The 26,341-nt window shown below is 40.5% G+C and overlaps 1 protein-coding gene across 6 annotated transcripts in view; it reads right to left on the bottom strand.

Moving 5' to 3' along the window:
- Positions 1-26,341, bottom strand: part of PRDM2 (PR/SET domain 2) — a 119,082-nt gene that overhangs the window by 56,901 nt on the left and 35,840 nt on the right. For 5 of the 6 annotated variants that reach the window (XM_068538930.1, XM_068538924.1, XM_068538928.1 and 2 more), the window contains 2 exons: positions 18,487-18,639; positions 12,317-12,443 (listed from right to left, as the gene is read on the bottom strand). In XM_068538930.1, the coding sequence (XP_068395031.1) occupies positions 12,317-12,443; positions 18,487-18,639 (280 nt within the window). Of the gene's footprint in view, positions 1-12,316; positions 12,444-18,486; positions 18,640-26,341 lie in introns of those variants that run through there. The other variant, XM_068538929.1, reaches the window with a different exon arrangement.

The following is a 26,341-nucleotide window of genomic DNA, read 5'->3' as shown; positions in this document are numbered from 1 at the left end:
ATGACACTCTCTTACCCTGTCACATCTCACCCCACCCCCTCCCCATATCCTCAAGTCCATTCTCTAGTAGGTCTGTGTCTTTATTCCCGTCTTGCCACTAGGTTCTTCATGGCCTTTTTTTTTTTTTTTTCCTTAGATTCCGTATATATGTGTTAGCATACTGTATTTGTTTTTCTCTTTCTGACTTACTTCACTCTGTATGACAGACTCTAACTCCATCCACCTCATTACAAATACCTCCATTTCATTTCTTTTTATGGCTGAGTAATATTCCATTGTATATATGTGCCACATCTTCTTTATCCATTCATCTGTCGATGGACATTTAGGTTGCTTCCATGTCCTGGCTATTGTAAATAGAGCTGCAATGAACATTTTGGTACATGACTCTTTTTGACCTATGGTTTTCTCAGGGTATATGCCCAGTAGTGGGATTGCTGGGTCGTATGGTAGCTCTATTTGTAGTTTTTTCAGGAACCTCCATACTGTTCTCCATAGTGGCTGTATCAATTTACATTCCCACCAACAGTGCAAGAGTGTTCCCTTTCCTCCACACCCTCTCCAGCATTTATTGTTTCTAGATTTTTTGATGATGGCCATTCTGACCGGTGTGAGATGATATCTCATTGTAGTTTTGATTTGCATTTCTCTAATGATTAATGATGTTGAGCATTCTTTCATGTGTCTGTAGGCCATCTGTATATCTTCTTTGGAGAAATGTCTATTTAGGTCTTCTGCCCATTTTTGGATTGGGTTGTTGGTTTTTTTGTTATTGAGCTGCATGAGCTGCTTGTAAATCTTGGAGATTAATCCTTTGTCAGTTGCTTCATTTGCAAATATTTTCTCCCATTGAATTTATAATTTTGATGGAATCAAAACCACAAATAGATGTTATTAAGCTTAACACTCAAATCTGATCTTGTTATCGAACACTCCTATGATCACACCTAGCAAGGAAAAGATACTTGATGAATAATATATTTAGCAACTAACAAAACTCCTAAAAGCAAGCAAATCTGTAATCTTAAACCCCTCGTTCAAAAATCCAACCAAGATTGAGACTACTGGTAATTATTCCTTTTTATCTGTTTGGATGACAGTGAGAGGGAAAACTGTAATTTCAACTCCAGAGTTAATCCTACAAAAATTACAATCCATATGTGTAAACAAACAAAGATCAAAACTGCAACTAACGAGCACCGTGCTGCCGGCAGCATAAATCTGGTCGAAATGAACACGGGTTTCTACTGATGCCAGCACTAACATCTTCACGGCGAAGGGACCAAGGCAGGAGGTGGAGCGCAGTGACCTCCCATTCCTCACAGGGACCTGAGACTTTCTGCTTTACTTCACAGAAAAACAGGTTCTGAAAACCTCATAGGTTAAAAACAAAAATACAGCCAACAGAACTAGAAAGGCATATTCTATACCTCAAACTGGCAAGAGAAGGAAAACTGAACCTAAGAAACCAAATGGTAGAAATATAACAGAAGGCACAGAAATTTCAGTGTTGCCCATTCTAAACTGTCCCGCAACTTCAAACACCACACATAATTCTGTTTGTGGGTTCTAAACACGGGTGAACAAACCAGTTTGCCCTCATTTTTGTGGCAGATGGTGGCTCAGGAAACCTACAAAAGACTGCACCAAGAGGTAGGATTATAAGTACAAGAGGAAAAGACTGTTTATCACTGTAGCTTTAATAGAAATAAGGGGGAAGAGGAATTTTAGCCTAAGTATTATTTACTGCTTTTCTTTTTAACCAAAGCAAAGGTAATCCTCTGCAGCTCTACATAACGGGTAACATACAGCTCTTTCATTAAGGGTGAGATTAGGTTTTGGTCATTCAGATACTGATTAAACTAGTAAGAGCATATAAAATTTAAAGTTCTGAAAGTATCAAAATAGCAAGGATTTCAGATGTCATAATCTTATCTTAGAAACTGGTATTTTTATATACACACACATACAATATCATTATTTCATCATTAAAATAAATCTCTTACCTCTGAAACTATTCAAATAGTCTTTGCAATATTAAAGTATATTAAATTTAATATATAACAATTAAAATAACTACACCATCATATAATGAAAACTTCTATCAAAAAATATTTTTAAATTTCAGAGTCATGACCACAAAAATGAGAAGAGGAAATAAATAGCTACAATAAGTGCTTCAGAATACTGAGGATTTTCTAGTCTCTTACCCATAATCCCTCAGGACTTTTTCTTAATATATGTGCCAAGTTTCAACCTTTTAAACAAAGTTACTTCCCGTTAATTTTCAGAGAAAATTTAAACAGAACAGAAAGAAAAATGCTTAAGAAATTTGAAAAATGAAAGCACAGATTACTAAGCAGCAGTTCCGTCCAGCCTACAGTGTGGGTAAGGGTGTTAAGGACTTAACTAAACCTTTAAGGAACAACTGAATAAAGAACTCTCAGTAAATGTTTCAGGTGGAAAAAGCTGTATTACATTTTGTTACAAATCCAAGAAGTTTTAAGTTTTATACATGCACACATATTCTAAAGACTCTATTGTGGGATAAACACAATTAAGAATCACCCCTGCCCCACATGAGGAGAATTCAGGAGTGCACACAAACAGGTTAGGGCAACTCCTTTCTCATTCTTGTTTCCTTTCTTGCTTTTCCTCCAGAATGAGTCAAGTTGGTAGAATAGGAACAGCTTTCTCAGCAAACAAAACCTCTTAAGAAGCTACTGCTGCAAACAGTTCATGAATTCTTAAAGGAAAAGGTAAAAAAATAAAAAGCCACGCCCCCATAAACATTTTGACAACACAAACAAAATCCCTATCTTTTGTTGGTGTCACATCATGAGAGTGAAGGAAACTAATAAGCATGATTTAACTCAATTATACCACAAACAAATCAGACTTACACTTAAAATCAGTTTCTAGATTTAATTTTTAGAGTGTATGTTAATTAAAACATGTTCACGATCTATATTAACATTCAGCTTAAGAAAACTTTTAAAGTTATTCAGTGGAAGAGTCAGTCATTCTCAACAAAAGAACCCTGGTGCAGAGGAGGACACAACATCAGCGGCTTCCTGAAATCGTCAATAACACAAAATGGAAGAACTCCACAATCCCAGACACAATCCCTCTGCCATCCACACTGCCGAGGGAGTTAGGCCAAGGCAATGTCTCACTCGGTTCCTGTGGTTTCCAAACGGATTTCAAAAATAATACACAACTTAAGAGAAATGAAATATTTATAAGAAGCTCAAACCAACAAATATGTCATTAAAAAAAACCAAAACACTTAATAGACAAGAGCTGGAAAGGGATAAAAATCTAATCTGTTATTTTTTTTAAAAAACTGTTTGAGGTGCTCAAAGGAATACAATAAATCTGTTTAATCCATAAACCCCAAAGCAAAAATAACTCAAGGCATTAGTTTTCACCATAACTTAGCTTTCCAATACCAAAGATTTCACTTAATCACACTGCCTTATTATTTAGGATTAAAGTGGGCAATTCTAAGGTGAGCAGTGAAAAATTCATCTTGGCTAATTAGCAAAGCCGTATAAAACACTGCTACTTATTCAGTATAAGTGTCCTGCTTAGAAACATTACAAACAAAAACTAGATTTAGGCAAGGTGGAGCCAAATAATGTAGTAGCTGGGCGCACCTGGGCAAATCATGGCAGCCGTCAAGCATCAGCGTCCTCATCCACCAAGGAGGAGAAGGAGTCCCTACGTTGCAGGGCTACTGGGAGGATTCGCCATGACGTACATGGAGCACCAAGCGCAGTGCTAGGCACCAGACAGACGTGCTAAAGAAACGAGCAGGTGCCGTCACTGTCACCATCGACAGAAAGCAGTTCATCACGTGATGACATGATGTGCGTCTACGTGTCAAATCATGAGATGTGTCCCCATCAAAATACAGTGTAATGAACGAATTCAGCCAAGAACTCTTGTAATGTCTGACACTGGTTCAATCTGAGCAGTAATAAAGAAAAACGGTTGCTTTCAACATTTATCTTCTCCACTTTGAGAAACAATAGTAATGTTTTCAAATAACTCCTGCTTCTCCAAGTCATTCAACTTCCTAAACTATGTCGACCAAGTTATTAACATTACTAAAAGCAACTGTCCTTGGCAGCATGCAGAATATGAGCAGGTAACGTGAATGCCGACAGGAGCACCATGTGAGCCTGTCTGAAGCTGCAACTCCCAGTTCCCCACACAACCTTTAACTGTTAAGAAACGTCTATTAATTTTTAACCAGCCTGAGGATATCCTGGGGGTATTTATCCAATTCCTCAGTTCTTCAGAGGCAACTTCAAATGTACAAGTATATACACTCTCCTCTCTGTAATTCTACTGTGAACATGGAAGTTCATGTATTGGGTTGGCCAAAAAGTTCCTTCGGTTTTTTGAGTAAAAATAAAAAACGACACATTTTTCATTTTCACCAAGAACTTTATTTGAGCAACGTATTCACTGTTCTGTTCCGCTACCCTCTGCCATTTTTCAGGCAACTTCATAATTCCATCTTCCCAAAACTTCGTATCTTTTTGAGCAAAGAACTGTTCCAGGTGCCTTTCACAGTCTTCTAGGGAATTGAACATTTTTTCCATTAAGAGAATTTTGTAAAGACCAAAATGAATGGAAATCCAAAGGTGCAATGTCTGGTGAATATGACAGAGAAATCAGAACTTCCCAGCCAAGCTTTTTTGCCTGGGCATCAATGAAACATGCAGTCTTGCATTATCCTGATGGGAGATTATGCGTTTTCTGTTGACTAATTCCGGATGCTTTTTGTCAAGTGCTGCTTTCAGTTGGTCTAACTGGGAGCAGTACTTGCCGGAATTAACCGTTTGGTTTTCCGGAAGGAGCTCATAATAGAGGACTCCCTTCCAATCCCACCATATACACAACCTTCTTTGGATGAAGGCCGGCCTTTGGTGCGGTTGGTGGTGGTGCATTTCACTTGCCCCACAATCTCTTCCGTTCCACATTATTGTACAGTATCCACTTTTCACCGCCTGTCACAATTTGTTTTAAAAATGCAACGTTTTCGTTATGTTTTAGCAGGGAATCACATGCAGAAATACAATCAAGAAGGTTTTTTCAAAATCCCACAAGGACTCAGAGGCAAAGAATATACAAACCAATTTTCACTGCAAAGTAAAGGAGCTGTTACAGTGGAGGATTACTGGACTGAATGTCAATATTATGACATAGCATGAGTGTGTTTCATGTTTGGTAATTGCAATCATTGTTGCTTTTCTTGTGGTCATCCATGTACAATGCTTGGTGTCAGTCTATTTATCTCTTGTAAAAATAAAATACAGTGTGTGTGTGTGTGAAAAAAAAAAATAGAAGGTTTTTTCGCTTATCTTATATGGAACCCAAACATCAAAGCGATTAATATAACCAAGCTGGTGCCAATGACTTTCAGCGCTTGATTTGGATATTTTCAGTATGTCGGCTATTTCTCACGCGGTATGACGTTGATTCTTCTCAACTAACGTCTCGATTCGATCGCCATCAGCGTCAACTGGTCTACCCGACCGTGGAGCATCGTCCAGCGAGAAATCTCCAGCACGAAACCTCACAAACCACCTTTGACGCATCTGATCAGTCACAGCACCTTCTCCATACACTGCACAAATCTTTTTTTTTTTTTTTTTTTTTTTTGCATTTAGGCTGCTTTTTAACCTTTCTTGAAATAATAAAGCATAATATGCCGAAAATGTTGCCGTTTTTCTTCCATCTTCACTATTAAAATGGCTACACAAAAATTCACCAATTTTGATAAGATTCGTTTTAAAATGCACGCTGATATGACAGCTGTCACAACGCAATCTAACAAAACTGTTTCAAATGAAGTTAAAGACAACTAAGCGCTTACTAGAGCCATCTTACGGCAAAAACCCAACGAACTTTTTGGCCAACCCAATACTGTAACAGCTCTGTAAAGAGAAATGTAAAACTGCCTAAGAAAAGGAAATACTCGGTAAGTTTTAAAAACAATAATGAATTCATAATGTAGAAAAAGAACCCAGTATTCTTATCTAGGCAAAGCACAGCAAATTTTTTTTTTTTAACTTTCAAATTACAATTGGATTTTTAAAACTCAACAATTTTGAACTCCCTACATTCAGGGTCCTTTTACCTTTTAGAAAACTTAATCATAATTAATCCTTTTTTTCTGTACGAGGCAAGTCTCACCTTCCAGTTTCCATCTGGACAGAAGAACCAGGATAACAACCTTAGAGCACAGCATATTTCCTAACACACTCAATTATGGTATAAATTAAGAGTTTTGCAAATTCATCCACTAAAATACAGTTGAAACTCTGCAAAATGCTTTGAAAAATTTTAGTTAATCCATAAATTTCCCTATGAACAACGTTATACATAGCAAGAATCAAAGGCACAAAAACATCAACCAACTTATTTACCTAAATTTAGAGCAATTCAGTAGCAGCAGAAGTAGAATTAGAAATCAAAAAAATTCCTTGATTCTTACTGTTGAAAAAACATTAAAGCTGTAATAAGCTTTTAAAAATAGACCACAAAAACAGCAGGATCAACTGGGCAGGCAACCGTCAGAGACAGGTCACCCCACGTTCAGCAAAGGCATCCCTCAGCTAGAGGCAGCGAGAGCTCCACTGGGGACCGACTAGGACACTGCTCACTTGGGCCCAAGGCGACAAGCTCACAAGCCATGTAACATCTAATGCTGGGGCCCCATCTCCACAGGATCGCAGCCACTTGCAACTGCCCCACGCCCTGCTCCAACACTTGCCAACAAGAACTAGGGATGAGCGCCCTGTAAGTGGGCACAGGACCTGCCCACCAGGCACCCAGAAAGCTCAGGGCCCGTCTGCAATCATCCTCAGGCACCACGGCTAGGCCGCTGTCATTCAGCCAGGCCTCCACTCTTCAGCTTTGGCCAAGGAACCTCGAAAAGAGCTGTCGGCTGCTGGGGAAGGTCAAGACATCAAACTCCACTGAAGCCCACCTGTTCGCTTTTATTAAATGTACTCTCTAATTTTAACCTTAAATGGAACCAGTGCTATCACTTCTGCTGTTGTCCACCACGGGCAGAAGTAGACAGAAAGCAGAGTATTATGCAGAGGAAAAGGCGTGGAAACCCTGGGCTCAAGTTCTGACTCCCGACACTCACTGGCAGACAGAGCTTGGACAAGTTATCCACCCTTGCTACGTGTCCATTTCCTCATCTGGAGCTGGTACAAACCACGCAGAAGTAGAGGCTAAACGGGAATACCCACGAGAGCGCTCAGTACCGCTCAGCACTCCTCAGGGCTCCCTGCTCCGTGTGGCCGCAGCACCGCACAGCCCATGAGGCTCCACGTCTCCATCAGAGCCTCCTGCTGCATCTCTGGTTCTACTTGTTGCCCAGCAGTGTCCTGTGACCTCTCATGTCCCTGTGAGTTTCTTTCCCCGAATCTTTCTTTCTTCCCCTCCTCAGTGTTCTTCACAGGAGTCCTCCCCACTGTGCTCTGCTTTCCGACCACAAAGCAGCATCACCTCCTCTCCCAAAGGGCTCCTGCCAACCCCTTCCCTATTCTAGAGCCTGTACACACATCAACTAGAACACCTAGTAAACCTGACCCACACTGAGCTGCAATAAAACAGACGATAAACTCCTCCCTGGATGTTTTACTCATCTCTCTAATCTCCCCTACCGATCCTGCCACTAAGTGCAGTGCTGGTGGGAAAGGGGCCAGTATGTCCATTTGCACAACGGAGTTTCATACAAAGAGACTCATGTGGGTTTCTCGGTGGCTCTCCCTATACACCACCCCAGCAATAAATAACCAACACTGCTAAAAGAACACCCAGTCCGGTCCTTCTTCCTGGAGCTCTCAGCCCCGAGAACTTGACAGGGCCCACCCCTTTGTCAGTCAAGTCACAGCCTCTGAAAGGCTATCCCTGGCTACCCATCCACAGTCACACCATACGCAACCACCCGCAACACACACACACTTTATTAACATGGTAAGACTTGTCTTGTTCATCTGTTGGTTGGTTGTCCCCTCATTCTCCAGAATGTAAATTCCATGAAAGCAGGAACCTGGGTTGTGCTAGTTCTCTGCTGTAGCTTCAGCACCTAGCATAGTGTCTGACACAGAACATACTTGTTAAATAACAAGGCGGGGGGATGGGGGGGGGGGGAGTATCTCCAGGTTTTTTATGTGAACAATTTTAATTACGGAAACAGATGAAATATTTATTTCCTTTTTAAGCTGGTTATAATTTAACTGTTCTGTGGTGACTAAAAGTCACTTAGATAAAAACTAAAAACTAGTTGATCTCAGGGACTATCTACAGCTTTTAGAAAAGATTATGTGAACCTGTTAAGAGATCTCACGGCACTGTGCTCTTTATAGTTCATCACTGTTTTTGTTACAAACTTTGTCTTCTTAACTGTCTGGCTATTAGCTATAAAACTACTTGCTGCTACAAATAACTCTTCTAATTTCCTCCTTCTAATTTGCTATGAACAGGAAAGTCAACAGGTTAGAAGTAGGCCTAAAGTAAGAGTGAAGCAGCCTACGGTGAGGCCCTGCCATGGGAAGGGAGAGGGAGAACCCACTGCTTCCTTAGAGCTTATACAGCTGTTCCATAAATACTGACTGATTAAATGACTCACAAGCTCAGTAGTTCCTCTGCAAGAATCACGTAAGTGACTAACCGTCACCCACGTCCTGTCAGTGGCACTTACAGGTACCACGGACCCACATGCTGCACAGAGATGGTCCTTTTTATTATCTCTCCTCCTGACAGCAACCCAGTGAGGCTGGGTGGCACAAGGACCATTCCACGTTATGACACGTACTTTCAAAGCTATGGAAACTGCACCCCCAGAAAAAGTGACATGATTTGCCCAGCCATACACCTGGTAAAAGCCCAAGAGTCCCATGTTTTTCATTCCTTCCACTAAGTCCATGTGCATCAAGACACTGCTGTTTCTTTAGAGTAAAAAGAACTCTGGGTAAGGTTCTTATGTAGCCAAGAGAGAGCAGGGCAATGACATTCTATTACAGTCTGTATTTTAAAAGAACATTTGCCAACAGTCATTCACTGCTAACAAGCAAATTTAATCCTTCATTTCTCAGTAGCAGACTGAGAACAGAAATCAAGACGATAAATACTTCTAAATTTGGCCTTTCTACGTTCAGATCACAATCTTCCCGTGGATTAAATACGAATATTTCAGTGAAATATTGAAATATTGAAAACCCAACACTGAAAACCTTCCCTTCCTCTCTACCTGAAAAGTTTCATCTGTCCCATCCAAGGAACTTCTCATGCTCAATCTCATTACAGGGGCTGCTCAGACATGTAAGAAGTTAGGCTGAATTACAAAGGTGAGAATCCAGAATTCTAGTTCAAAATGCCTAACACATGAACACCTTTGGCCACTGGCAAAACTGCATGCTCCCTGGTCAGAGACAATATGAACTGTGTTCTCACAGCACTGTGTTCTCTTCCTTCATTGCAGGTTTGCATGAGTCTTTGTTTGCCAATCAACAAATTATTTATTGAGGGCCTGTTCCATGCCAACCATCTAGGCCCTGATCAGTAACTTACCGATTTGATGTTTGTCGCCCCCACTAGACTACAGGCGCCAGGAGAGAAGTTCCTGCTGCTTTCCTGCTCACCACTGTCCTGCACGCCCTAGCAGAGCACCTGGCACATGGCAGGGGCTTAACAAACATTAGTTCAATGAATGACTGAGAGACAGACAGAGGCAGAGAGATAAGAGACAGAGACAGAGAGGGAGAGAGAAGAGGAGGGGCCACTTTGTATGCAAAGGAATCAGGGCTTTCCACTGCCCAGAACACGCCGCATGATCCACCAGCGATCTGATGAATTCTGAAAGGCACCACATGCAATGCACAGCTGTAGGCACAGCAGCTGTCATGCAAAGGATCAGAGGCCCAGAACTATGAAGAATTCAGCCCTTTGTTTCTCTCTGCCTGCCTCCTAACCAAAATGAAGTTAGGTCCACTGTCAATCTACCTGTCAGCTGCATGTCGTCAACATCTGGCTTTCAGAAATACTAAGTTAATATTGCTACTGAATAAAATTTATGTTGATTTATTCTCTGACATCACTGCCTGAAAAGATATTTAAGTGTCTGAGGTCACACATAAGACCTAAATAGAACCTAGTTAACATAAAAAGTTCTCCATTTCAGGTCTTTGTAAGCTATAAATTAGCTTTCACAGCGTATTTAATTTAAAAACAAAAAAGGTTTGACTATTTAAACTTTGGGTCATAAACAGCAAACACAGCTCCTTACCAGTAAGCTATTCAAAACAGATTGTTAAGTTCCAAGAGCGAGTCTCACGTAAGTATTTTAGCTAAAATTTAAGATTCAGTCGGTTATACACAGCTCGTACTGGTTATAAATAACAGGATAATAAGAAATATAAACTACTTAACTCAATGCAAAAACACAGCAATATGGGCAGGTATAAAAATGAAAATGTGTAAGTTCATGTACACTAATAAAACTTATTTTCAGTTTTTTCCTCCCCATTCAAATAAAAAAAAAATTAAGGAATAAATAAAAATCTATGAAATGTTCTAAACATGCACACCGAAGTACGCTGAACAGAGAAAAGCATTAGGATGAAGTTGCTATTAACCTATTAACCTATGACTATATTTAAATACATGAGTTAGTTACGCTTAGTAACAGAGTAAAGATCCGCTGCCCTCCAAACTCCAGCCCCTGCAAATCACAGCTTACCTAGAAAGGCTGGTGACATTAGTTATATACAAAGTGAACACTAAATAAACAATTTGAATTATGTGAAGAGTTTGCAAACAATTATGCGCTAAGCCTAACAGCAACAAAAATCTCAAAACAGTAAACAACAACAAAAACAAAAAACACCTGGCAATTTTCTAGACCCTGATCATCTGATTCACGATCAAAGCATTTAATGACCTGAAACTGATGAAATCGAGTTAGATAAACAGAGAACATGTATTCAGTAAAAGGCCTAACAAACTCCCCTGGATGGGTTATTGATTATACCGTAAAATACAAAGAATATGTAATGGAAAAATCAGAATAGACTTCTTTAACTTCTTGCCTACATTTTTAAATGTTACTTTTACATTTTTCCAAAATCAAGTTTACATTATGATTTTATTTACAGTATGACTTCCACAATTCACTCTGCAGTGTTCTAAGTAAAGGCCGGACTCAAGTTCAGATGGCTACAAAAATTTATTTGAGACTTAGGGCGGGCCAAAAAAAACAAAACAAAACAAAACAAAACAGGAGATTTATATTAGTAAGAAACTACCATACCCCCGTCTTGGCATATATTCAAACAGGGCTCTACGAAAGATTCACTAATTAATATTAAAATTCTTCATTAAAAGAAAAAAAGCAAAACAAACAACGTGGAGAATGCCAGCTGGAAATATGATATATCCAACCAAACTATTTTCCTCCCAGAAATTATCCCCTGCCTTCTATAAGTGTGACTACACTTTACCTTTTGTTTGAAAACATTATAAAACAAAATCAAACTGTTGCAGTTGAGTCAAAAGTAACAGCACACCGTTCAACTTCCATTTTGTTAACGGCCTAATTTCAAAAAGATCTGCGCTAAAACCTTCGCCAGCCGCGAGTGTTGCAATCGTGTGCAGCGCAGTCTTGCGTGGCGTGGAGTGGCCCAGGGCCCGGCCCGGGGCGGAGTGGGGCGGCCGGACGGCAGGGCCCGGCCCGGGCGGAGCGGCAGTGTACGGCCCGGCCGGCTCTCCCTGCCCCGGGAGGCCAGTGCATCGGCCGCACCGCGTCCGGCCCTCCCGCACAGTCCGGGCGGATGGACACGAGGCCGCCGAATCTGCGGACCTGGAAATGTCACTCTCGGAACACATTTTATGACGCGTTGCTGGCGAACAGCACAACAAGCTAAGAATATACCGGGCGTGCAGTGTACGGCTCTGGAGAGACCGACCGCCGCTCCCACCCGCAAGTCCAGAGACCTGCGCTGTGGGCAAGGGAAGTGACAACTGGCCTTGGGCCCCTCGCGGTGCGCGTCCGCTCACTTTTCCGCGCCCGGTCCTCCACCCCAAGTTAGAAAAGAGCTCGAGCGCGGCGTCCGGCGCCGTGATTCAGCAGCGCCGGGGGGGAGGGGGGGGACTGCACGGGGGTGGGGGGGGGGGAGGGTTGGCACCTGGTCCGGAAAAGGTCACTGAGAGCTGCGGGTGCCGCCCGAGCCCGGATTCGGCCCGAGCCGGGCAGCCGCGGGGAGCAGGGGCGGCGGCGGGCTCCTACCTTTCCTGCTTTTCGGGGAGCTCCGCTTGCTCCGGGCGCTGGCTCGCTCTTCCTCAATCGCAGCTGCTATCTCGGGGTTGTCTTCCCCATTGTACCAGACCAGGAGCTCCTCGCCCGGCGCGATTGGCTGCGGGGAGAGAAGAGACAGGCGCCGGGCCAATCAGAGCGACGGTTGTTGGCGGGGCGGGGCGGGGCAGGCGGGCGGCGCTCCCAGCCGGGCCGCCGGAGGCCAGCCCGGCAAGAAGAGCTCCTCCGCCTCGGCGGCCGCGGGCCGGGCGACGCGGGAAGGGACCCTCTGCTGGAGGGAGGACCTCACTTCCCGGCCGCCTCCTCCCCGGAGTGCGTCCGGTGGATGTCGGGATCTGATAGGATCGCTTTAAACTTAAAACTGCCATATGTTCCGGAATCTTACTGTTGGAAGCCTCACAACTATACACGCAGAAGGAAAAATAAGCCACGGAACCACAACGTCCACTAAACCTAAGCTGATGAGAAAATTAAAGCATAATTTAAAACATCCTGGCAGTTTGGAAGACGTGATGAAAGCTAATCATCAGCGCAGGTTTCAGAGTCCAAGAGCAAGTTAAGCATGATAAGACCTACATGCCAGTGCACATTTATAATGCACCGCTAATTATATCACGGAAATGCTAAAAGAAGAGGCGATGCTGAGGACCAGAGCGTCCCGGCAGTGTATTGTCTCTGCGCTGCTGCCAACCTGCTCCGGTCCTTGGAGAATTCCCTGCCTTGCCCTCTGTACCACGCCTCGAGTCTACAAGACAACTTTTAAATTTAGAAAGAAATGCCTAAAAATACCTCACGTGTCATGCTCCTAAAACATGAATTCTTAACAGTCATGTACCCCACCACCATGCTGATTATACCTAGCGAACAAGATCGTGAAGAAAAAATATACTGAGTGGAAAGATTACACTCCTAAGTAACATTGAAGGAAATGGCTTATTGCTTTCTCTCACAACGACTCATCTGTTCAAAAAGTTCCAAGAGTATGAACACAAGTAAAATTCCACCTAAAACCCAGTGAATAAAATAAAAATCCATGAGTCCATACTGATATGAATGAATGAAGAAATGAATGAATGAACGGACAAGTAAATAAATAAGAAGGAGAGCTCTTCCTATAGTAGATCCCAACTAATCAATGAAAAAGAAATAATGGAATTAGAAAATCACAACTGGACAATCATCACAGATTAATAATTGATTCAGGCAAGAATCACCAATGGATGCTAAAACTAATAGATTAAAGTTTGAGAAATAACAAAATATTTGCATGGTCTCAAAATATCTCCCCATAAAACATTTATTAATGACAAAGAGAAAAACAGTACCTTTATAATAAGACAAGTCAACATCATATGCCTCCTGATATGATGCACAGAAAAGAACACAGCATCACTTCTGGAGACGAAGTGAAGCGTCACTTCTGCTGAAAATGCATAAATGTAATTCAATCATGATGAAACTTAAGAGAAGGCCAAACTGTGGGACATTCTACAAAAATTACTGATCAGTTCTCTCAAAACTGAAATGTTATAAAAGACAAAGACTGAGGTGCTATACAAACTAAGGAGACTGATGAGACATCACAACTGAATGCAACGGAGTTTTCTTTGCCTAAAAGGACACGATTGGAACTGACAAAATTTGAATAAAGTGTATAGATTAGCTAATAAAACACTGTGCCAGTGTGAGCTTCTTGATTTTGATCACTGCACTATAGTTATGGAAGAGGATACCCTTGTTTTAGGGGCAGGAGGAATTCCAGCTAAGATGTCCGTTTAGAAACAACATAGTTCTTCACTTCAACATACCTTCTCGTCTAGATAAAGTCTTTGAAAGTAAATATTATTTTGTTTCATTCTCTGCAGAACTCAATGTTTATATAGTCCAAATTTTAAAATATTCTAAATTCTTTAAGATAAAAGAACAAGCCACTGTTTCCTTTGTTCCTCCAAGGAAGGCTAAAACCTGCCATTTTTTTATCTTTAAACCAATGTATTATTTCCCTTATTGAATCAGTTACACCTAAACCAAAAGAACTTAATCTAATGTATAAAATCTTAATGAGTTAAAATAGCCATTACAGATGCCTTTTGGCACTCTTATGAGCTAACCTGTTTTTGTTGAAGGAATGAGCTTCTTTATTTAAGTAAACTATTTCTAGTTCCAAATGTATAGTATGCTTCTTCTCTATGTTTTTCTTACAAGTCACATATTTATGAAATGGTGGTATCATATAATACTTGAAACGATTAGGGTTTGCAGAGATATGTAACGTCTTAAATAAAAGTAAAAAAGAACAAAAGTAAAAAAGAACATGGAAAGGACTGAGGGAAAATATATTCCCCATTTCTTCCTAAACCAAACAGCATAACCAGAACACTGGCTAGAAGAACCTACTGGACATCTTCGAGATTCCTCCCCAACTCAGCCTCAGCGTCTACGTTCATTCCACTCCAACCCTGTGCAGAGGACTAACTGTACTAGCAACTGGGTGAAGTTAAATATCAGCACAAACCCTCTACTTAGGAGGGTACAATTTTGTTGTTGCAAAAACCACAAAACACCCCAGTATCTGTTTTTACCTCAAATCTAATATACAATTTCTAAATGGTTGTTAATGAACTGAATAGCTAGATTAAGAGCAACCTGATTTGTTAGCTACTGAACAACCTTCAAAATTGTTAGCAACTGAGATGATCATTACATTATTGAGCTATGTACTTCCCAACTTTCTATTATAACAGCTACACAAATAACAGGGCTTTATGAGGAGGAAAATAATACATCTTTTAAAATCAACGATTGCTTGCTTCTGTACTGTAGTTTTCTCTTCTGCACTGCTTAGCGCATTTAAGATTTTGTAAGTCAAATTTCAGAAGAAAAGAAAACTTATGTCCTTGAACACAGGAAATATAAACCCACATCTAAAAAAATAAAGTCAAAAGTCCAAACAACCTTTTTTAAAATGTATTTTGAAATTTAACAAAAAAACAACAACAGGAAGACTTTAAACTCTTCCTTTGGGTTCTGACAGGCTTACAGAATGAAGCACTCTCTCTTCTCTAAATATCAGTAAATATACACTTGAAATTTTACCAGACCAATTAGGTACAGGCAAGGGTTGCCAGAAATATTTCTGACACTAGGTCAAATTAAGAGAAATACTCCAGAATTACGAGAACACACAAAGCATTCCACGCTTACCCACCTACCATCTATCCCCCAGCATGATCTTTTAAAAGTCACGGGTCAGACAGCTTCAATTCTCAAATGGATGAACTGAAGACTAAAACTCATACGTTTCCCTACAGGCCTGTAGGCCCCCAGATCTGGCCCCTGCCCCCCTCACCAGCCTCATTCGCCACCTCTCCTTGCTCTAGCCAAACCAGCCTTTGTTCTATTCCTTTAAAAAAAAGAAAAAAACAAACAAAAAGACCCAAAAATCTAGCTTATTCCCACTTCAATACCTTTGCTTCTACCAGGGCCCTTCTTCCTGAACTGCTCTTCCAGCAGAGATCTTCGAGTGGCTGGCTCCTTCCCATGCCAGTGGGGGAAGGGAGGAGGTGTCCCCATGTCTTGTCTTCCCTGACCTACCAGAGCTAAAGCAGCCCTCCCCCTACCTAGTCAGTCTATCACATTTTATTGTCTTCAGTGCACTTATCATTATCTGAAATTATTTTGTTTACCTGCTCACTTGTTTATTATCTGCCACCTCCCCCATAAACTGGAAGCTCCATGAGACCAGAGACCTTGTCTGTTCTGTTCACTACTATAGGCGAATACCTGGTACATAGTAGACACTCAGTATTTGCTGAACTCATAAACAGATGAATGAATGGAGAGCAAGCTAACAATTAACCTTCAGGAATTTAAAACAGTTCTTAATCATATTACAAACAAAACCAGGTGATTACCTAGATTATAGGTGAGAAGGTGATACAGAACATCATATGTAATTTATTTACAAAACCTAACCCACAGAAAGCTTAATCTAGAAGAATATAATCACAAGTAAGGAATCTGAAAGGCCTTATGCATACTTGAGCAAACATCAAAGGTCAGGATTGGGGGACGTCTGCAAAGATCAGAGCTATGTTACTTCCAACAAAGAAAGGTAAAAAATAATAGTACTAGTATAGCTAGTTAACACTTTGAGTACTTAGGTTAAACTAGGAACTCTTCACAGAATCTTACACATATTGGTTTGTTTAATTTTCACAACTGTATTATTAATTTTTACTATTACCTCCATTTTTACAGATGAGAAAACTAAGACAGAGGGTGTAAGTAACTTCTCATGGTCACACATCTCGAAGCCAAAATTTGCTCACAAGGCAGTCTGCTCCAGAGTCCCCAGTCCTAACCATGACACTACACTGCCTTGCCAAAAATAACAGCTATCATTTATGTAGCACTTATTAGGTGCTAGAAATCTACCCACAATCACCCATGATAACCATATGAGGTCGACACTGTAATTATCTGTATCTTACAAATAAGGAAACTGAGGCACAGGAAAGTGACTTGCCTAAGGTTACACAGCTAGTAAAATCACAATGACTTGCCCTGGGTCACACAGCAAGCCAGGATTTAATCCAGGAGTCTGGCTCCAGAGTTCACTCCCAAACACCGTTCTCTCTTGCTGCTCAACGGTTCTTGGCTTTGCTATCAGAGATGAACACATCTTAACTTGAGGTCTGATGAAAGAACTGCCAAGTGCCCCAGTATCTCCCTGGAACCTCATTCCTACTCCCTCAATTGTCTCATATGCATCCCCTCGCTGGTACTTCATCTCCACCAGAATTCTGCCTCACTGATTCAACCAGATGTAACTCTCACTTTAAATTAATTTGAGAACAGAATGAATTCTTGAATCAAATTTTGAATCCAAACTCCAGTGTAACAAAATTGTACAGTAATGCCTACTAGAAAACCATGCTATTACAATCCAGCAGAAAGAAGGTTACAGAAGTTTTAAATGAGGAAGTACCACCAAAAAAAATATTTCCTACGGGAATTGAAAGCAAGGACGTGGGTTTATACGAGGTAAAGGGCAATCCAACTGCCTAAAGATGACGGAAAAATACAAAGGAAAGTTAAACAGCTATAAGTTAAGTTAACTTCCAAAGGTCCTAGTGCTACACACAGGAAAACTCAGCATGCTACAAAGCTGACCATCATCTTAAATGTTTGTTCATCAAGAGTTTTCACCTGTATGGAGATAATTTTTTTTCATGGACTGTCCCCCAGTCTATGACATTTTTAATGGAAGTAAGTGAATAAGGAAAAATCTGCCTTACAGCAACTTTAGCAAACATACCTATTCCAAAAAGCAAAAAGCAACAATCACCTATCTGTAAAGCCTCAAGACTCTGCCTTAGAGAACATTTCCCTGCGGGATGAGTGCAGATTTACCTTCCAGGAGAACATGAAAACGAGGGAGATAGATGTGGGCTTGCTTGTTGCAGATATAACAACGCTTCCTAATTCTAACTTCCCTGAATGTACTCAGTGACCTCTGACCTCACCACAAACTCTAAAAAATGATTTTCCTCTTCTTTACATTAATTGTTGATTTTCCTCAACAATTAACGTCTCCAAATAAAAATTTGGCAGAAGTAAGAAACATGTTCTGTGTAATTTCCATTCTGAATAAAATTTAGGGAAAAGAAAAGCTAATCCAAAGCTACACTATACTGAAGACTAAGAATGTGTTTTCAGTTAATACAGAACCGCCAGAGCTATTGAGAGTTTCTTATAGTTAGATAAACTGGCCAGACAGTTCCCAATGCATCTGTGTGTTAAGAGGAGGGAAGTAGCTGCCACAAGCTTAACTCATCAGTATCTATAAAGATGCCGTATGTAATTACTTAACACGATCTTCCTGCTTTAGTGCCCCTTCCTCACACGAAGCAGTGGCAACTGTATATTTAAAACACAGACTGTATATATAAAACTGTAATATATAAAACTGTATATTTAAAACAACTGTATATTTAAAACCTTTCAACGTGTTGATGAACCACTTTCAAACAGAACCCTTTCAAGGTCTGCAAAGTCACTCCTGACAGTCACGACTGAGGACAGCGTCTGCAGAAGTGCATGCAGAGTAACTACCAGCAGGCTAATTCTAACACTCTTACCTTTAAAGTTTTATAGTAAATGGCCCTGTTGATTTCCAGTGGAAATAAATTTTGCTCTTCTCCTGAGCAAGCCCAATTCACATAGCGCAGCCAGTTCCCCTTCTCTGGGTCGGTGGCATCAACACACATCCATCCCAAATTTGGGTAGTAGACCTTGGGAGGGGGGGAAACACATTTTGTTAAAATAAAATATCATTTAAAGGTTTCCATTTTCAACTTCTGAGACAGTTCTTGTTCATTATATGCAAATACTCTATAAAGCATTTCACGGAAACAAAATAAATAAGCAACAGAAAAAAGGAAAATAAAGATGAAAACTGAGATCCAAAATTGTATAAGCCTCGTTAGTTATTTTTCTATTTGGGTGCCATCTTTTTCTCCTAAACTTCAAGTGCTATAAGTAACCGTGCTTGATGATCTCCAAATGCTTCGCAAATACGTACACCAGGACAAGTGACAGCTCTACTCGCTACAGGGTAACAGAGGAAGAGTGAGCCTGCAGCAGGGCTCCACAGCACCCGGATGCCCTGAGCTTTCTGGGCTGTTCCGCAAGTCGAGTGTGGAGGCCCAGTCCTGCTGGGGTTCACAGCTCAGCAGGTGCCTTTACTGCAGGGCTGACAGGAACTTCAGTAAGTGAACATGCAGTCCCTGTGGGCGACAGGGTACGATGCGTTTGCAGACTCCGCTGACCTTACAACCTTCTCTATCCAGAGCAGGAAATATCGGTGTCCTTCCGAAACAAGACCAAAAACCCGACCCCTCTTTGAGGAGTCAGATCAACTCTACTCTTGCAAGAAGCTTCCCCTGATCATCCTCTCTCAGTCAATTCCTCCTCCCAGATGCTTCCAGCATTCATTCCTTCATCCTAAAGACAATCTACTGAGCAGCTATTTTTAACTTTCTTTGTATAGACATATATACATTCATCTAGGTTTTACTTCCCCAAAATTAGACTGTAAAACACTTGATTAGACACTGAAATAGAACTGCAGAATCAATTGGTGACAGTCCTGTCAAAAACAAAGCAAAAGGAATGAGTCTTTTACTTTCACTTTTGGAAGAAAGGAGAGAATCTTGATGCTTCTGTTTCTTCCCTACACATACACAGCCAAGACTCCCACCACTGATTTCTTCTTTTCTCTCCCATCCACATTAAACACTGTTGTTTGCTGCAGCTTTCCTGCAGGAACAAAGCCCCCACTCTCGGCTCCTCTGGGCATGCCTGTGTCTCCCAGCCTGTGACTGCCAGGGCAGTGCCCACCTTCCTAGCCACGAACAACACTTTCTTCCTGTTGCGAGTTAGATATCTGACACAACGCTACATGCTTTCCGTATTATCTCATTTAACCTTATGCATCAGGTTCATTATTATCCCTTTTTGTAACGTGGAAATTAAGGATCAAAGATTAAATACCTTTCCCAAAGTCACTCACTTAATCAGTAGTAAAGATGGGCTTAATCCCAGCTCGGCTTGACGTCTACTTATCAGTGCCTTCCTTGACCACCCTAGCTAAAGCTGCGAATCCTTCGCTTCCCATCAGTGCCTCCAGTCATTTCCCCGACTTATTTTTCTTCATGGTACTCGTGCTCTTTTAAAGTGTGGGATCATCTACTTACTTACTTATTTAGTGACTGTCTCCCCACACCACAGTATTAGCTCCATGAGAAGACGTTTCAGTCTTTTCATTCACTGCAGTACCTCCAAGACCCTGACCAGTGCCTGGCAGAGAGTAGGCTCTCAATAAATAACTATGAAATAAATGAAACGATATACGAATGTATAACTGTCATCATTTAATAAGCACCTACTCTGTGACAGGTGCCATGCTAGAAAGTGCTTTGCGGTTACTCTATTTAGTCACCACGAAGTGTCAATATTTTCACTATCCCGTAAGTACCCACAGTGAGTTTATTCAAAAACTGGTTGTTTGCTAAAACACCCATCTGCACCATTCTGAAAAGAGGTTCTCCATGTCACACTTGACTCCTTTTCAAACCCAGTCACACTCACCCTCCGCTTGTGCACATGCGAGCATGCGCAGACACGCTCCTCTCCCTTCAAAACAAAGAGAAAGTGCAGCCCCACATGATATGTTAGGAAGAGACAGAATCACAACACAAAATTTAAACTTTACACACCAAAATAACTTAAGCTACTTTACATTAAAATGTTTAAGAGGGCTTCCCTGGTGGTGCAGTGGTTGAGAATCTGCCTGCCAATGCAGGGGACATGGGTGCGAGCCCTGGTCTGGGAAGATCCCACATGCCGCGGAGCAACTGGGCCCGTGAGCCACAACTACTGAGCCTGCGCGTCTGGAGCCTGTGCTCCACAACAAGAGAGGCTGCGATAGTGAGAGGCCCGCGCACCGCGATGAAGAGTGGCCCCCGCTTGCCACAACTAGAGAAAGCCCTCGCACAGAAGTGAAGACCCAACACAGCCATAAATAAAATAAATAAAATAGTAAAATGTTTAAGAGATATTTTTGCCGTTTGCCAGCATGATAAAATAAGGAAAATGGAGTAGTCAGTTGGTCTTTGAACAGTGTCAGTCCATATTAGTTACTTTTTATTAACTTAGGAATAAAAAGTCTTGTTTGGATTTATCACCATAGACAGCAGAGTCCCACTCACTCCCCACGCATATACTGACACAGCTACAGACAAACGCAGAGATGGTGCTGGAAAATCCCACACAATTAAAGGCAGCTGGAGAGAGGCATTGAGAGTCTATAGGCCAACTGGAGAATTATAATAAGGCTGTGCCGAAACTTCCTGGCTCCCAGGTCAATGAAGACCTTTGCAAAGAGCAAGGTGTTCCACTTGAGTGAAGTATTTATGTACAGCTCGTTTTGTTACAAAAGAGACTAAGGCATCTACTAAGTCATGCTTAAACTAAAATACTTAGTTTTATATAAAAAGATGAACAATTCCATTTTTTTACAATATGCAAACAAGTAATTCACAAAGGAATACACATGGCCAAAACCTCGCAGAAAAAAAATTAAATTTACCTAATAATCAAAAATAACTCCAAATTAAGTAATTTTTTTACCTGTCAAACTGGTAAAAATTGTTTTTTAAAGGGAAAAAAAAACCAAAACAGGATTAGAAAGCAGACATTCCCCCGAAACGCTAATCAGAGAATAAATTGGTTTAATTTTTTCTGGATGGAATTAAGCAATATTGACCAAAGAACTTTAAAATGTACACACACTTTAACCAGTATATACACTTGTAGGAATTTATTCTCATGAGATAACTGGGCAATCATACCATGATGTATGTACGAAGATGTCCACAGCAGCATGGTTTACTACAGACTGTTTCTAATTCATTGCTAAATGGACACCACCACAGATTAGCTCAGTATGACAATCCAGGCATATAGTGGAATACTAAGCAGACCTTAAAAAATACTGTTGTATGAATGACTGACTCACGTGGAAACCTGTATTTTCTGTTATCTTTGTATTCCTTAAGAATTTTTTCAGTAAATACACATTATCTCTATAATTAGGAGAAAACAAAGATAACCAGAAGTTGTGGAAATATACTTATCAGTATAAAAGTCATAATACACTGATGATTGAATAAAGCCATTTATATAAAGTATGGCTTAGATGATACCATTTTTGTTTTAGACATTAATATAGGAAGAGAAAAATAATCTGAAACTTAAATACGTGACTATGTTAATAACAGTTTTCTCAGAGAAGTGGGATTATTCATAATTTTTATTTTCTTCTGCTTATCCGGACTTTCTACCTTTCCTCCACTGATTTAGTATAATCTCTAAGTAAAAAAGGGGAAGTGGGTGGGGAGAATGAATGAAAACCCAAGTGTGAAGGAAGGCAGCCAAGATCTGCTGAGTGCTAGGCTCACACCCCCCATCCTCTTCCCATCATCACACATACACAGTTTTTTAAAAATATGTAGCTTTCTCACTTTTATTGACAGTCAAACCTTGTAATTAGGAACTGGGATGAAAATGTGTTTTCATACGATTCCTACCAACCGAAGTTGGTCAAACTTTGGTTTCCAATCAGAATTAACTTCAGTGACTGACACACAGAACCTATCTTTTACAATGTGACAGAACTTTGCTTAATGTAAGTACAAATTACTAGACTGCACATGTACCATACCACCATGAGGCTCGGGCAGTGGAAAGACAGGGAGAATTAGAATCCCTTCCTTTCGGGCAAAGACAAGGCAAAGGCAGGTAAAACTCCCAGCCCAGCTCAAACTCAACAATGATTCATAACAAGTCTATTTCCAAATCTTGATAATGACTAAGAAATACTCAGCTGACTTGACCCCAAGGAGAAATACTTCCATATAATCAACAATTTTTCCTCTATAAACAGTCCCTTTTAACAAAGCCAGGGTACCTGATTATGTACTATTATAAAATAATTTTTACAAGTTAACTTTGAAATGGAAATTCCCTATTTGGAGAGAAAGAATTGAAGGAAGGGAAGCACCTGTATGCCAAGCACTGGGCTAGATGCGCTACGTGTTATTTTATTTAACCTTTACAAGAACCCTATGAAATATTATTAAGTCCCTTTTATACATGAGGACACTAGGGAAAGATGATAACTTTACTAGAACTCTGAAGTCACTGAGAGTCAGAGCCCGGATTCAAACCTGGTTCCCTCATTTACTGCTCCATTTCTACTTTTTTCTCTTTCCAACCCCCTCCTCCCACCCTTAACCTCCCCTAGGTCATCCAGGCCTAACCTCCTTTCTGCCCCTACCACTAAAGAAAGAGTAGGTATTAACTCATTGTCAAACAGAATGTAACTTTCACACCACCCAACTTCAATTCAATTTAATCCAATCATTTCAAAAGCCCTAAAAATAATCTAAATTCACATTCTAGCGCACACTCCAATTTAAAAGCACATTCAAAATTATATCCTCATGACAGATAGAGAAAGGTCTGTAAAGAACCAAACTGTTAAACATAGTTATTATTACCTCATGGGTTGGGGGTGAGGGTTTTAACTGATAGCCTACCTGATCATTTACTTGTTATAATGTACATGTATTAATTCAAATTTGCAAATTTAAAAAAAATCCTCATTCAGTTAACATGAATGTCTCATCATTCCAACCCTCAACTGTCTGCCTGAGGTCCTTACCCACGCTCAACCTGCAGTAACCAACCTTCTTCGACAGAAATCACTCCCAGGAATTAAGGGAGAGCAGTGAAGACACCTCCTCACGCTGAGGTAAGTCGTTTACTCATCCAAACCGGTCCCGCCACAGTTCGAGTCTACAGAAATAAAGCCTTCTGTTGGCTGTTCTCTGGACTTGCCCCTCCACCTGTATGTAGCCTAGAGCTCTAACACACTGCTGATGGACACAGAACCTCTCCTGGAGGTCCGAGCTCCATTCCAGTGGCTCTGGTTTGTCATATTGTCTGAGGTCCCTTTTCATCTCTTTTCTCTGGGGATCTAGCTTGTTGAATTTCCAACATTACGATCATTTTCCACTTTCCCTGTCTGTCCCTGGAAGACAGACGACATCTAATTATATTTCCATGTGTTTAGACTGACAAAAGGAGTAAAGGGGAGACAGGAGGTTCACATCTCCACTAGCCCAACTTGCATGGCATTTACCTCCAATGCACTTCCATAAGTAAATAATAACTCAGTGTGCATTCAGAAGTGAATTCCAGGACTTCCCCCCACATAGCACTCTAACTTCTTGGTTCAAATTACAGCCCATACTCTAACATTAGAAGAGAATGAAATTCTAAGCAAAAAATAAAGATCAGTAATCTTTAAATATGCAATCATTTTTTAAAAAAGTGTCTTTATCCTCTACATGATCATTCAAGAGTTTCTCTTTGATGTTCAGGTTCAACTAATATTTACTTAGCCAGAGTCATCCATATCAAGTATTTTCATATATATGATCTCATTTGTAGCCAAACAAATCTATGAAGAGCTTGTTATCCTCATTTAAAAGTAAGGATAAAGGGGAAGAAAAAAGGATAACCTGCTTTTGGAATAAGAGCACTTCAAGGAAAACATTTAATAAAAATTATGTCTTTATAAGTTATAAAGAATTGTATTAACACTGCTACCTAGAAAACACTACACCTTCTTGGTCTGTTCACATGCCATTTGTTTTTGAGTTCCAGAATTAGACACCCAGAGGGCTTGTTAAGGACCATAAGACACCACCCTACAGAAGTAACTTTCCAAGAGCTATAGACAAAAATGGATCTTTGGTATCAACCACTTCACTCTTCAGATTGCTTTAGAAAACCAGGGCTTCTTTTAAGAGCTATTCAAAGGCATCACTGTATCTGAAATATTCTGAAGATTCTAGAATAAGGGAAATAAAAAATCTAATAGGTGGTAGCACATTTTACTACAATAAGCCAACCTATAGGTGATTCTAAAATACAAATTTAAAAACTAAACAGCTGGGCCTCTCAAGCCTGCAAAGCCCAGTCCCAGAGCCATCATTACCAAAACCCCACACTGCCTGACCCCTGACCCTCATTTGAAACTACTGTAAGTTTCATACCTACGACCACACAAATATTTCTGGAAACCCGCACAACAACAGATGCTCAATAAATGTTGCCAGGTTCAAAGTAGGCCCCCAATCAACCTCCACAGGATGAATGAAATATAACTCATTCTTAAATTAGAAATTCTAACTCTGGATCATGGATGTTTAAAAATTCCATATAACCCTAGAAATCACATAAAAAATTTTGTGTATATATGTGCATTTGTATATTTTCTGGGGAGATTTTCAAAAGGGTCCACAACACAAAAAAGAGTAAGAATCTCTAGCCTCTGTTGGTGGGAAGAGCACTGAATAGGCAACCGAGCAACCTGGGCTCTAGACCTAACTCCAAAACCGACAGTTTCAGACATCCAGCAGGCCACCTGCACTCATCTCAGATTTCTCATCTGTGGAAAGATTTAGGGTGTTTCTAGTATTCTTTTATTCCACAAACAAAAATCCCCATGGGGTATTGTCAGTAGTCTAATACAATACCACAAATGTTATATGGCAAGCTCAGTGCTCCAGAATTGAGGACAGTGCCCAGCACATGGTAAGAGCTTATTAACAAAGAGGGGTTAAATAAGTAAATAAATAAACTCTCAAAGAGAATTTTTTTCTTGCACCATACCAAGCTGCCAATCTAAGTACAAGTTAACTTATTCAAAAAGATTGCTTAATTCTCTGCACTTCAACGTCCTCACCCTCCTGAAGTTCCTGAGAGAATATGATTGGTATAGCAGTTTCTATGACAACGAAATCTATGGCTAGCCCACTTTTAAGTACCAAGTTCCAAATCTTTGCACTCCTATTAACCACACAGCTTCACAGTAAACCTAAGACCCCAGACATCACCACACTCACTCCCACTGCTTCTCTTTCTCACACACAGAGACCAGGGCTCAGCAAACTTTCTATAAAGGGCCAGAAAATATTTTCAGTTTTATAAGCCATACGGTCTCTGTCACAACTGCTCAACTTGGCCACTGTAGGGCAAAAGCAGCCACAGGTAATATGTAAACAAATGAATGTTCTGTGTTCCAACAAAACTTTATTAATGAACTGAAGTTTAAATTTCATATAATTTTCATATGTCACAAAACATTTGATCTCTGTTTAAAACTACTTAAAAACGTAAAATCCATTCTTAGCTCTCGGACTGTAAAAAAACAGGTGGCAGGTTGGATTTCCCTAGTGATCTAGGTCTTTTGCTAGGATACTGTGCATGGTTTAGAGGTTGGAAAGAAGCAGTAAGAGCTGAGTGGTACTTTCTGAAAAAAGGTTCTGTAGAATCAGCTGGTTGACTTCTCTAGTCTCATAT

The sequence above is a fragment of the Eschrichtius robustus genome, chromosome 3 (assembly GCF_028021215.1).
Source record: "Eschrichtius robustus isolate mEscRob2 chromosome 3, mEscRob2.pri, whole genome shotgun sequence".
NCBI classification, from domain to species: domain Eukaryota; kingdom Metazoa; phylum Chordata; class Mammalia; order Artiodactyla; family Eschrichtiidae; genus Eschrichtius; species Eschrichtius robustus.
The sequence above is the reverse complement of the archived record's forward strand: the minus strand, read 5'-3'. Positions and strand labels throughout refer to the sequence as shown.